Source organism: Hipposideros armiger, unplaced genomic scaffold (genome assembly GCF_001890085.2).
Source record: "Hipposideros armiger isolate ML-2016 unplaced genomic scaffold, ASM189008v1 scaffold_79, whole genome shotgun sequence".
NCBI lineage: Eukaryota > Metazoa > Chordata > Mammalia > Chiroptera > Hipposideridae > Hipposideros > Hipposideros armiger.
Genome location: NW_017731429.1, coordinates 1,573,315 through 1,587,719, shown reverse-complemented (window position 1 = coordinate 1,587,719; position 14,405 = coordinate 1,573,315). Strand labels below are relative to the sequence as shown.

Sequence of the window (14,405 nt, the reverse complement as noted above, 5' to 3'; positions counted from 1 at the left end):
GGCTGCTCAGCTCGGGCTGGGCATCGAACCGCTGTTGCTCAGAGCTCAAACTCTTGAGCGAGCTCTTAACCAACTGAGCCACTCGGCCGGCCCTGTAGTATGGATTTTTAAATTATTTTTTCTTATTATATCTTAAGTGATGAATTAAAAGTTTATATAAAAATAATAAGTTATAGATATGTCCTTACATTAAGAAAATTGAAAACTGGTAATCCCTAACTTATCAGTTTTTGCTTCATGCATTTTGAAACTCTGTTAGAAAGAGCATCAATGTAATAGTAGAATAATGAGGATGTAATAATTAGGATTTTTATGTTTTCTTCTGAGTTGACCCTTTATCATTATGAAATGACACTCTTTATCCCTGGTAACATTCTTTGCTCTGAAATCTAATTTGTCTGATATTAATATAACCACTCCAGTTTTCAATTGGTTGGTGTTAGCATGGTATACTTTTCGCCACCCCTCTAGTTTTAGCCTATTTGTTTGTATTCAGAATGTGTAACTGTGGTTATGCCTTTCATCAGTTTGGTAACTTTTCAGGCACTGTTTTCAAATGGCTGCATCTTTCTCATTCTTATTGTCTCTTCCCTCTATCCCTAGAACTTCATTTGTCTCACATTTCTCTTACTCTGTTAGGTTTTTTTCACCCATCTTCCACTTTGAGGTTCAACTTGGATAATTTCTTCAAGTTCATTAATCTTGACATACTCTATGTTTTCAGCCTGCTGTCGAAATCCCCCAACTAGTTATTCATTTTTTAGTTTACTTATGAATTATTTATTTAAGCTTACTTCCTCTAGAACTCTGGGTTACTTAAAAAAAATACTCATTGAGATATATTTTATATACAACAAACTGCACCCATTTAAAGAGTACACTTTGATGAGTTTTGACAGTGGTATAACCCTGTGAAACTACCACCACACTCACGATACAGAATATATCCCTCACCGCCCCCCGACCCCCAAAATTTCTCATGTCCCTTTGCCATTCATCTCTCCTTCTGATCCTGACCCCAGCCAATCACTGATTGGCTTGAGTTACTCAAAATTAGTTGGCATTTTCTAGAATTTTATGTAATTGAGTCACACAGTATGCCTTCTTTGTGTCTGGTTTCTATTAGTCAATATAATAATTTTAAGGTTCATCCATGTTGTTGCCTGTATCAGTAAGTTCATTCCTTTCCATTGCTGAATAGTGTTACATTTGTATGTATATACTACCTGTTGTCTGTCTGTTTACCATCTGATGGACACATAGGTCATTTTACATTTTTGGTTATTGTGAGTAAAGCTGCTATGAGTATTTGTGTATAACGTTTTGTGTGAACATTATGTTTTTATTTTTCTCAGTTGAATACTTAGAACTGGAATGGATGGGTCATATGGTAGATGTATATTTAGCTTTGTAAGAAACTGCCAGTTTTTCAAAGTACATTGAACCCTTTACATTCTCACCTGCAGAATATACGTTCCCGTTGCTTCACATCTTCACCAACACTTGGTCTATCAGTCTTTTTAACTGTAGCTATTCTAATGTTGTAGTGGTATCTCTTGTGGTTTTAATATGTGTTTCTGTAATAACCAGTGATGTTGAGAATCTTTTCATTTGTATATCTGCCTTTGTGAAATGTATGTTCAAATATTTTGCCCATTTAAAAAAATTGAGCTGTCTTATTTTTATTGAGTTTTAGGGAGATTTAATATATGTACCACTTGTCAGATATTTGTATTTTGAATATTTGTTTCTGTTCTGTTTCTTTCCTTTTCATTTCTTAATGGTGTTTTTAAGAGTAAAAGTTTTAAATTTCGATAAAATCCTAGTTATCAAATTTTTAACTTTTATGATTCGTGCTTTTTGTGTCCCAGGAAAGATTTGCTTAACCCCAAGATCACAAGATTTTTTTTCTTATATTTTATTTTAGAAGTTTTATAGCTTTTACTTTTAGATTTAGAGCTTTGATCCATTTTAAGTTAATCTTTGTGTATTGTGTGAGGTGATTTGGCTGACCAACTTATCACATATTGCCTAAAGTCACTTACATTTCAGTTTCTTTTGAGTATGTTTATCAGTAGTCTCCATTTAAAAAAAATATTTAAGAGGTATTGTCTGTGGAATATACATTTTGTTTTTCCTGTGCAGAATGGTATAATATAATGTAAAATTGGGTGAGTAACTGCAGGTTTAGAGTTTTTGGAAGCCAAAAGAAATCTTTCTCATTTTAACTTTTCCCAATGCTTATTTAAGTATACTGGAATTTCCTCTATTAGCATTATCATCAATATTCTTATATTACCAATAAAAAATTAAGGCTTAGAAATACTAAATTTTTTCAGTCATACAAATTATTGATGCTAATATCAGGTTTGAACTCAGGTCTTCAAATGCCAAATTTTCATTTTAACATATGTGAAATGTAAAAAGGCCAACAATGTTTATAAAAGGGATAGGTCAGATGAGTATGGCATAAATATTAAGTTTCTACTCATAAATAGATAATGTTATATATACATGGGTATCACTATCATATTTATTATTCATTGAGGTCACATCTATTTAACATGGGAAAGTCTTATTGTGTGACTTTTATCCTGCAGACAGTCCAGGCATAATAGTGACAGTGTGCTACCTATTACTTAATATGGTCTATTTTTAAATAGTCTGACTAGAGTTTTCCTATATTGCTTCCTTGGGAGATCATTCCATAACTTAGTCTCAAAGTATTCTCATTTGTCACATGAGTTACCTTTCTTCAGTTGTGATGTATCTTTGCTGTTTCATCCATCAAAAGTTTATAACCAGCTGTCACTCTCCAGGACGTTCACCATACTGTGGCCAGCCTTCCCGTGGCTAGACTTATCCTTTTTAGTTATTTGGTAGCTTTCCCTCATCTCTCTCAGAAATTTCTGATGACAGTTGCCATCTCACATATAGATTCTTTATATCATCTGATGAAATACAAACCTGATTTTAACAGATACTGAAGTCTATAATACTCTGCGAGTGATCAGGTCATTCTCTTATTCCAAGGCCTTTAAGAATCATCTACACCTTCCAAATAAAGCCCAAACCTCTTTGCTTGGCATTCAGACCAATCATCTCAGAAGTAATCTTTATTTCCTTGTACTCCCATTACATCGTCTTCATACTCAACATAAGAGTTAACATATCTTTATAATAGAGTTGCAGTGCACAAGCTCTTAATTTTTGTGAATTCAAGTCTAAGTATAGCTGCAAGAGAATAATTTAAATTTAACTACTTCACTTTTAACCACTAGCCTTGTATCAGTTAACAGAACCCCTGTGAATGATAGGAAATACAGGCTTTATTGTGGGCATCAGCCCTACACCATTGTAGGAGCTGGTCCAGCAGTCCATGTCTGGTGTGGGCCTCTGTCTTATGTTGGGTTTAAAGTCAGTGGGGCCAAGAGTCAGGAAGGAAAGATGGTTATAAAATTGGGCAGAGGGGTGGGGTGAAATTAAGGAAAGATTGGCACTGGTGAGGACAAGCTGAAACGCCCAAAGACAAACTAGAACATGTGAGGACAAATAAGAACCTTCATGTCTCTTATTGCACTCAACTTCAGTGACATGAGTGGCCTTGCAGGATGAGGTGGTGCCTCTGGCCACTGTGTTGAGCATGCACCTAGTAGAGGCTTCAGAGAAGCTGAAGGAGGAGAGCCGGCGGGAGCTGGAGAGCTGGGCCATGCCTACACGGCACGTCCGCAGGTCAGGGGCAGACCCTACAGTCATCTTCAGAGCCTAAAGTTGTCTTTTGCTTTACTTCTGCCTTCCAGATCTCACACAAATTTCTCTTTCAGCTAATCCTAACCTAGAATCAGACAGGGAAGGGAATCCTGGGAAATGCAGTTCTATCTTAGCTAAGTTGATATGGAACCAAACCACACATCCACTTCTGCATAAGCCCTTGAGTAAGCAAGGGATTGAAGATATGCATCTGGTATATTTTCAGCCTGTCTCAGTTCCCAAATACCTCTCATAGTGTAAGCATCTCACAGTGGTGAGTGCAATTCTACTATTTGGTTGTTTCAAGCAACACTGGTTTCCTAATTGCAAACCGACTGTTTCATTACATGCTCGCGTGAAGAAAGTGACCTGAGCCAATGCTGGAGGGAAGGACAGGCTGCATTGGGCCTATGAACCAGGACATGGTGTGTGGGTCTCCCACGTGGCTCCTTCCTAAGAAGATATTCCTAGAGTAATTTTGCCCATATTCAGTTTTCAATTTACACTTTAACTTTGGAACCCAATCCTGGTTTTAGAACCTTCTTTAATAACATTTGTTAAACGGTGAAGGAATTGTGTACTTTCCATGTGTAGGGATTTTCTACTGCTGTTCTTTCTCTTAGCAAATAAATAGCAAAGTGCTCGACACAAATGATACTCAGTAGATATAGGTTAAATTATTTATTGCAAATTTGTATTCTGGTGTTGTGTAATATCAAAACAAGAGTATTGTAAATGTTTTCTTTTTCAGTAGGTTTCCAAGTTGCCCTTAATATGAGCCACCGAATATTGTGGCCTGGGGCTTTGGGACCTGGGTAACAGTGACTGCCCATTCATTGTGGCTTTTGCAAGGTGAGTTGGAGCTTGCAGGAAAGTATATGTACACTGAAGTACTTTGGAAAACTTGGGCCCAATTTGTTTCTTTCAGTGCTTGCATAAATCCAGTACTCTGCTTGTTCCTCTATCTCTCTGTCTCTCTTTCTTTAGTAAATTAACTATAAAATATTATTAAAGTAATTCATACTCTTGGTTAACAGTAAACAAAGGGGAAAAGTGAACATAAAAATTCTGTGAATGCCTTCACCTTCACGTATAATTTCACACTATCCAAAAGTAACCACTGCTAATATTTTTTTGTGTCTCTTTCCTCAAATGTTCTATGTACTTACAAACATATATAGGAATATGCATGTATATTTACATATGTATATTTGAAATAAATAGGATCATATTATTATTAATACTATTCTGCAACAGGTTTTTTCACTTAATATATCTTTAGACATTTAAAATATCAGCACATAAATGTACAGCTTTAAGCAAACGCTCAAAAATGAATTCCAAAGTATGCATTTACAATTTAACTACTTCCCTATGATGAATATTTTAGGTTAATTCTAAGAATTAGTATTACAAACAATGTTGTATGTACATATATCTTTGTATGTATCATGCAGGTATATCCTAAAGTGAATGCTTAGCAGTGGAATTGCATGGTTTGCCTGTGCTTTGTTATCAACTGAAGGGTAAGTATTTTCAGGACATATAATGTTTATAGTTCATTGGAAGTTGCTGGTAAACAAGGGTCATGTGTATCTCCATATCCTCTTTTGTCAAGAGACCTTTGACAAAAGGAAAAGGAGGCCTTGAAAGAAAGGTCTTTGTCTTTATTATTTGTAGATCCTCCTTTGGCCATTTCCATTTCACTAGTAATTTATAACCATCTACTGAAACTGAAGACAGCTTTTTTAGAGACTAAAGGTGTCATCACCATAGTTAACTCACAATCTAATCTATTATTCTAAGAAACTAATATATTTTTATAATTCCATGATTATCTGAAGATAGACTATTAATGCTGATATTGCCACTAAAAATCAGCTGGCTCGACAGTTGTTATCAAGACAGTGTCTCAAAAGAGTTTGCCCATTGCTTCCGGCTGACCCATTCAACAACATTCTCTGCCCGTTTCCCCAAAGGATTTGAGACAGCCTTCTCTGCAAGGACACGTGCTTCAAAATTAAACACCATCATAGACCAAAGGACAAGGGCAGGCGGTAAAAGGGAGAGTGGGAGAAATTATTTTTCTAAGCAACTAGCTTAAGAAAGGCCCCAAATTAGTTCTGACCATCTTAGTAGACAAGATAAAGAGGCTGAGTTATAGAGCTTGCCCTGTTTTAGCACAGTTCTCAGTCCTCTTAGATACAATGTTTTTTTTAATAACAAATATTTTATAATGTTTTGGTATTATCTTGAACGTATTATCTACCCATACTATTTAAAAATAAATATAAAGTTGTAAGTCTCTAGTACAATAGAGAAATTAAAGGTAAGCAAAATAATACATATTTTAACATGTACCGGGGGTACCAAAAAATGTACACATTTTAAGAGATGTTATCTATGCATCACTTTATGAAGCTGAATTGAATTAGGGTAGCAATGATGTTCGCTCAAAAGATGGCGTTAATCAAATGAATGCTAGTGTCATTCATTGTACTGCAATTTTAATAGTTTTTTCCTTTCTTAAAATGTGTATACCTTTTTTTGGCACCGTCTGTATATGTACAGGTATGAGTATGCTGGAAAGCAAAGGAAGTCACCACATGCCTCTACCTATAGGAAGAACCACAGTGAAAGTCATAGCTGCAAATGCAGCATGGGTCATGTGTGTTGGCTACTCAGCTACCACCAGCCTCCCCGATGGTGATGATACAATTTTCCTAAGTGGAGAAGAATTCTTCTTAAATCCTGAAAAAAATGCATACTCTTCCCCCAATTTACATGGAATTGAGTTCTTAGGAAATTAAATGATACTGAATTTGAGCAAAAATTTCTTCGAATTTATAAAGTGGATTGTTTTCTAGATCCATAAGTATTCTTTTTTTTTTTACATGGAAATCTGATGAAATGTTTAAAAATGGTACAGAACGTGGAACAGTCTTGACTGTGTAGAGCTGTCCTGTACATTGCAGGCCGTTGAGCATCCCTGGTTTCTATTCACACTAAGTGCCACAAGTTTCTCTCTCCCATTACCACTGTGACAGCCAACCAGTTTGGAAATCTGCTTGGCATTGTGTTAAAATCAGCATTTCCCATGATCTAGCAATCTACTTCTAGTTATGTGCACATCAGAAATGAGTACTTATGTGCATTGTAAGTTTTGTTCAAGAATGTTTGCAGCAACACTATTCCTAATAGTCCCCAATGCAGACAACTCTAATGTCCCCTCAATAATGCAATGGATACATAAATTGTGCCATAATCTTACAAAAGTCGTACAAAGGAATAATGTGCAACAATAAAACTGAACAAATTGCTCCTACAGAAGCCATGCAGGAATCTCACAATGTTGAGTGGCAGAACCATACATAAAAGAATACATACTACATGATTCAATAAGTTCAAATACAAGCAAAACAAATGTATATTGTTTTTTGGCATAATGCATGGAGAAGGAATGAGGTGTGTTTTTGTGGTGCTGATAGAGTTCTAGTTCTTGACCTGGGTGGGGTTTACAGGTGTGTTCATTTTATGATAATTCATTAGCAGAGGGGAGTGTATGAAGACAGTTCTACAGGATGAGATTCGTAAAGGAAAGGAAAAAAAATGACTGTGATTTTTAAAAAGTCAGCGCCCTCCATTTCCTAGGAGTGGGGGCCAGGAAAAACCAAACCAGAGAAGCTAATTCCAGCTCAAACTCAAATCCTCGGAGATCCGAAGATTCAAGTGTCTGTCATTCAGGGCAAAAGGTATTCCCAGATTTGTACAAGGTGATTACAAAAGTGACCAGTCTCTTCACTACCCAGCATAAGAGGGGAAGGAAAAACCGAAGTTGAAAAACATTAAGTTACTGTCCAACCAGGCAGTCTGGAGCTCCTGAAATCACCTCACAACCTGAGGCCCATATAACCGGGCGGAACCAAGGACCTACTTTGGAACACCTTTTGTTGTGTCCTAGCAACGCACCTCGCCCATGCCTAGGAGGCCTACTCCCTCTCCCCTGTGGGTGGCTCACTCAACTGGGCTCTCTCAATGGTCCTAAGGGCTTGGATTTGCACACTGATTCTGGTGCCATTCAGTTCTCGGGTTCTCTGCTGCTCAGAGAAAGCAGGGGGGAGGGACAGCGAGAAAAAATATTTAAGAAACAAACAAAAAAATTTTTTTCAAGATTTGCTAATTTTTAAACAATTTTAGGCTCATTCAAATCTCCAGGTGGGAAAATTACTTTTGTTCAAACTTCATATAAAGAAGGAAGAAAAGAGACCCGTTGAGGACCTAGCAAGAGCTGACTGGGGACTGGATATGTTGGACACCATTGTCCCTTCCCTGCAGGACCTGGGCAGGCAGGTAATGCCCACACTGCCCTTACTGAGCCAGGAAGGTAAGCACCGTGAGGTGGGGGCACTGGGGCTAAACCTTAACCCGCTTGGGGGCGAGATGGAAGACCTCCTTCTCTATCGCCTCGAGTGGCCATGTCGCCTTGGCAACCAGCGGGTAATCACAGCAGGCTCATGCTGGATGCCCAGGCACAGTTTCTTTATTGACTGTCTTACTAAGGGACAGGGGCTAGCTGAGGGCTTTGATTAAACAAGATAATGTATATACAGCACTTGGCTCCAGGACTAGCACAAAGTAAGTGCTCAGTATATATTAGCTAAAAACAACCACCCCAAAACGGCTCCGTCTAAATTCATGCAAAAGCACCACTACTTCTGTTGCCCTTGGTATCTTGGGATTGTGTTAAGCGAGATGACCATAAAAAGAGCTGGGTGTTTGGAAGAAGAACTGGCAGCTTCCCATTGAAAACTTACTAGCTTGGTTAAAAGCATAGTTTCTTAGAAGAGGCACCCCAAAGTGACACCAAGATCTGCCTGCAACTGATAAGAGCCCTTGAGAAGAAAAGTACTTCAGAAATGGAAGCTACTGTAACTATTAAGTAATTATAACTTAGGGATGTTGCCTAGGTTTTAACCAAATGATTTGAGGAGACAAAATAAATAGGTGTAGATGCATCTTTCTCTTTCCTCTGCATCACTCCTATTTTTTCCTGTTAAAATAATTCCGGAAGAACTTCAAAGATAATGGTTCTATGGATTTAAAAAATATTTGACATATTTAAAATTTTATATATAATTTATTCATTCAAGTAATTTTGAGAACCTACTGTGTGCTAGACAATAGAGAACTGATGGTGAGCAAAAACCTTAGGATTTACAATCTATTGGGAAGATACACATTAACCAAATAATCGCAGAAATACATATAAATTTACAATTAGTAAGTGGTCACTGGTGTCAGAGATGACTGAGGTAAGGAGTCAGAGAGGTGAAAATTAAACATGTCCATTGAGTTTATTGACAAGGAGACCACTGGTGACTTCAGCAAGCTTTGTTGGTTGAATGACAGAAGTAGAAGTCAAATTACAATTTATTAACTTTCACAAATTGCCCATTGTAAAGGAGATGAGGATAAATTCCCAGTCTCAGCAAAACACATACCATATTTCCCCATGTATAAGACGTACCTTAATTTTGGGGCCCAAAATTTGAAAAAAATGTATTATATAAAGTTATTGAACTCAAGTTTTATTCATCATAAAATTCATACAACTCCTCACCACTGTCAAAACTCCCAACCATTAGCTTGTCCTCATCTGTGACTAATAATGAATCACTGTCTGCATGTATTGCCTCGTCCTCAGTTCCATCTATGGCATTTGAAATCTACAACCACTGTATAAGACGCACCCAGTTTTTAGACCCCAAATTTTTCAAAAAAGGGTATATCTTATACATGGGGAAATATGATAAATATCTGTTCATCACTGTGTATATGAAGTCCTGTTGCTTCCATCTGTTTCACCAAAGTTTAATGTTATGTAATTATAGTACTTAGACGGTCCTTGCATCATTTTACAAATGTGAGCCGGGTGGAACTATTGAAGACCACACAGCTAGCCATCCACGGAGGCAGAAAACTCTTCAGATATGCAGCACACTGATCTTTCCAATGTACTGTGTTCTGGGAATATGTTTCTTTGTTTACATCACTCTGTAATAATTTGTTCTGTTTGTATACCAGTATTTTAATTTTAGACGATGTTTTATAACGTCAAGGAACTTGTTTTTTCATTTTTTGATATTAATATCTATTTCAAGCATATATTATTGTATAATTTACATAATGGCACTTAATCCTTTTCTATAATGATCATATATAAGATACAGTATTCCTGCTACATGGTACTATGTTTTAAAATATAGTTTAGACTGCACAAAATGTGTAGAATTTGAAGTGAAATGAAGGTTGAACTGAACATGGGGCTTATTTCTTTATAATGGTGATTCTTGGTATTTTAGTGTTTGATTAAAATAAATAACACCAGCTTTCCTTAAAATATAAAAAGTAGCATATTCTTTAACTTGCCACTTTGGGGTGTCAGAAAAATCAGAACAGTTAGAACTCACAGTCTATAAAATTTCCAAATCTATTTCAATTGAATTGCAGGGACTGAAAACTACCTAAAGGAAATGATTTGCATGTTTTTCTTTTTATTTTCAGTGAGAAATAGCAATTTCAGTTTAGAATAATAAACTCTGCTCTTATATAACTTTTCCTGTTAGATTTTATAGAGTAAAACAACACTGTGGACTTGAATGCATCACCCAAATGAAGAAAGATGATCCTCAATTTTTCAATTAAGCTCAGTCAAGTCTTTTCACCAGGGTTTGGTTGCAAGCTATATAGTTTCTCCTGGCCCTAATTAAATCATTTCCTTTTGGTGTAGATTGGTTTTCTGAAATTTGAGCTGCATATCCTAAGTCTAGGTGAAAGACTGAACAGTTTTGACCTAATAACTTTGAAAGGTCTCCATGCGAAGCTGGATTTTGAGATTCTGTATGATTAGTGAATTAATGATGTTTTTGGTCATGATGAAGATTTTAATTTAGTATACAGTTGGGACTGGGTGAAAGACCTTTGTAGTTCTTAGCAACCAGCAGTAGAATTCTTTTGTCTATGGGGGTGGGGAGGATTTGGGAAAACAATAGGATAGGAAGAATTCAGGAAATACCTGATTATAGTAAACTGTTATCCATAATTTAGAGCAAAGGACAGAACCTTGGCATTTGGCTCCCTAGAGCATGCAGCCCTCGTTTTCTTGGTGAGTGAATGACTTTCCATCACCCAGGTTGTCCCGAAACGCCCATGAGTATCACTGTTATTTCTCATTGCCTAACCTGTCCTTCCCTGACATACAATAAAATATTTATAAAAATATTTGTAACCTCAATAGACTGGAATTAAAAGACTGCAATTTCCCTGCTTTAGGGAGTAGTTTAAGCCACTAGAAAAAAAAAGTTATACAAATAAATCAAGCAGTTTTGAAAGTGGGCAAAGAATTGGTCTTTCGTCATCGACTGCATCAGTGTCTTGAAGTGGCAACCTGGTTAATGTCACTGTTCTTGATCTTTATTTTGAGAATTAAAACATACTGTCTTCATTTTTAAAGAATTCCTCATTGAACAGTGTCTTTAATATATATGATTAGGTTTGGGAATGGAGATGTCACACAGACATAATTTTCTATATTCTAAATATTATACCTAGAGTCTACCTTTATATCACACATTAACGCTTTACTGCATTTCCCCGAAAATAAGACTGGATTTTATATTAATTTTTGTTCCAACAATCTACATTTATTCATTTATTTATATACAAAAATCTACATTCATTCAGTCATGTCTGGCTGACATTCTTACCTGGTGCTTATGTTTGGGATAGGGCTTATATTACTAGCATCCTGAAAAATCATGCTAGGGCTTATTTCTGATTAGGTCTTATTTTCGGGGAAACACAGTAGATATTGGCAACTACTTTTTTTTTTTTAACCAGTGTTTTTGAAACACAGCTCAGAACAAGAAGATAAATATAGGCATCTTCCCTTTGATCATTCAAAAGCAGATAGCACAAAGTCTATGCACTGATTCAAAGTAAAGCCCTTTGGGTCCCTACCCAAAGATCTGTTTTTTAAAAATTGTTATTTTAGACATAATATCAGTATATTTGTTGAAATCAAGAACACAGCAGATCAGAAGCAGTGAAGTAGGACTGGGCAGGGAGCCTGCTGAGCATTGGTTAGAGAAAAGTGTTAGCTGGTAGTGACAAATGAGAATGAAAAGCAGAGTCAAGAATTAAGTAAAAATAGAAATTGAGACAGTTAATGTACAGACAACAGCCTTTCATTCATAGTGGCCTTTGGCCTGATTCCTGTGTTATAGATTGGTGGTATAAGAATGAATATTCGTATTAATCAGATGACCCAGAGTAGGCAATTGCTTCTTGAATGAGTCATTAGGAAAAGGGTAGATTATACCTGGTTAACTTTATAGCATAAAGGGAGATGTGTGACAGAGTTCCCTTTATTCCAGAAAGATTTTCTTCAAAAATTTATTGTTATTATTATTATTATTATTGTTATTATTATTACATTGTAAATCACACTTTTGGAACTTAAAAGGGGTAAGCTTTAGTTACCTGGAAAATTAACTTTGGGGAATGACCTTATTTTCTGTTAAGTCTACATTAATTAGGAATTACTGTTATTTGAGTCTGCATTTCATATTTGCATTTTTTGTTTATTAGCACTAAGATACTAACACATGAGTACTTACATAAGTTAAATTATTTTTGTTTCTTTTCAATTCCAGAAGTCTCTACTATTTGGGAGCATGTGTCAAATTTTGTGAAACGGCAGCTATCCCTACACAAGGTAGGATTTATGCTTTAATTTTAATGTAGGAGTCCAAAGAATTTTTCTGCCTTAGTCTCATAATTTTTCTGGGAGCAGCATTGTGAACTTTAGGACTACTCTATGATTTTATGATGCTTACACTTGGGACTTGTGAATAATAGATTTAACAAACATAGATTTCATCCTTAGGCAGTGAATTTGTAAGCTCTGCTTTTCTAGTGATATGAAATGTATCACTCATCAGCCTGGGTTTGTGGAAAGTAACTAGATGAATTCTGTTTATGTGTGATCCGATAGTTCCTGGCATAGCTCTAGAAGGATATAATGCCTCTTGTCTTGCCTCCTTGCAGGGAATGGATTTTAATTGAAATATAAGAAGAAAGTCAGGGACTAAACTCAACTTGACAAAAAGGAGAAGCTTTGCCTAGCGATGGACTATTTCCTCCCGTCAAACTTTGAGTTTAGATGCCATAGAACTGGACAGAGATTTGGGGAATTTGGAGGGAGCTGGCAGGTTGTGGGACTTTTATACCCTGCTCAGAGGTCCCAATATAACAGTCCTTGGGCTGAATTCATCCTTCAAGCTTATTTTGTTTGTTCTGAAAATTTGAATTAGTTATCACTACTTAAAATTGGGAGAGTTTATATAAACATTTGGATTTTTTTCTCAAAAAAGTCAGCAGGTTTAGCAATATCAGTTTTGCCATTCCTGTGTGTGACACTTGGCTGGAGCTGACAATGGGCATGCACTCGCTAGCCACCATGTTCTCTGACTGGATACCTTCACTCACCACTGGCTTACATTTTTTCTTGGCCCTTGTAGGCATTTGACTTTGCATTTGACTTTGTAACCCCTGATATAGGGTATTTCTAGGGAGACAGAGATCCAGTTTGAGACCCCAAAGCATTTGCTTCTACCCATCAGCCAAGATCACCACACTGCAGCATATGCCTTGGATGCTAGGTTGTCTGATTTTAAGTGAGGGACACAAAATTTAAGAGAAGGAATAAGAAAGTAGATATTCTCATGACCCCTTAAATTCTCTCCCTCCAATGGCAAATGATTAAAATTTAAAATGTCACACAGTCGAGGACAAGAGAATCTTAGATATAGATTAAAAGCAGTTATGGCATCTGTACAAGCTTTCTGAGTCCTACAGCTTTTGAATGATATGGAAATGAGTGATCTGATGTCAGAAAACACCATGGATTGATATGTTACATTTTATACTAAACTTATTTGAAAACTTAGATCCATAAAATGCTATGGCTGTAAAGGATTGTAGAGATCATTGAATTTTTAAGGGTTAAGCTGAATTCTCTTCATGTTTTTTTGGATACTAGTACTAAGGATTATTTTTCTTCATCCCTTCAATACATTGTTGCTATTTTTTTCCCTTTATTTTTCCTTTCAGGGCGTTCAGATTCCAGGACTTGGAATTTTCACTTTTATGAGACAAAAACTTGAGGTGGGAAACAACAGGTTTATTCTGATTCAGAGGCCCATGTTTATCATGTCGAAGAAGTTAATACAGATCCATGGACTCAAACAAAACAAAGTCTTTACTCCTGGTAAATACATTTAATATTTTAGATTTTCCCAGAGGGTGACTGGCCTGGGGATGAAAACGAAAGGACAAAGCTTGTTTTATTGGTTTCTGATTTGAGGGGCTCACTTTTCACACAGTTGCTTTGGTAGAGGGAGGGGCTAAGGTAGGAAAATACAGTCATCTTGCAGTCCGTTTTAAACCTCAGTAGCTTAAGAGACAGGCATGAGAAGACCTGATATGACATCAAGGCAGATGTATATAAAAGCCGTATCACAGAGTCGTACAGACTTTATTCTTTTTTTTCCCCACCTACCCCCCACCCCCAGACTTTATTCTTATTTTAGACC

At 36.4% G+C, this 14,405-nt stretch overlaps 1 protein-coding gene across 4 annotated transcripts in view; it reads left to right on the top strand.

Moving 5' to 3' along the window:
• The window catches only part of CCDC81 (coiled-coil domain containing 81), a 112,757-nt gene that overhangs the window by 57,262 nt on the left and 41,090 nt on the right, over nucleotides 1-14,405 (top strand). Inside the window, exons 4-8 of one of the 4 annotated variants that reach the window (XM_019643500.1) lie at nucleotides 4,502-4,602; nucleotides 5,208-5,276; nucleotides 7,948-8,134; nucleotides 12,465-12,526; nucleotides 13,924-14,080. In XM_019643500.1, the coding sequence (XP_019499045.1) occupies nucleotides 8,056-8,134; nucleotides 12,465-12,526; nucleotides 13,924-14,080 (298 nt within the window). In that variant the 5' untranslated portion in view covers nucleotides 4,502-4,602; nucleotides 5,208-5,276; nucleotides 7,948-8,055. Of the gene's footprint in view, nucleotides 1-4,501; nucleotides 4,603-5,207; nucleotides 5,277-6,297; nucleotides 8,135-10,853; nucleotides 10,916-12,464; nucleotides 12,527-13,923; nucleotides 14,081-14,405 lie in introns of those variants that run through there. The other 3 variants (XM_019643502.1, XM_019643501.1, XM_019643503.1) reach the window with 3 other exon arrangements.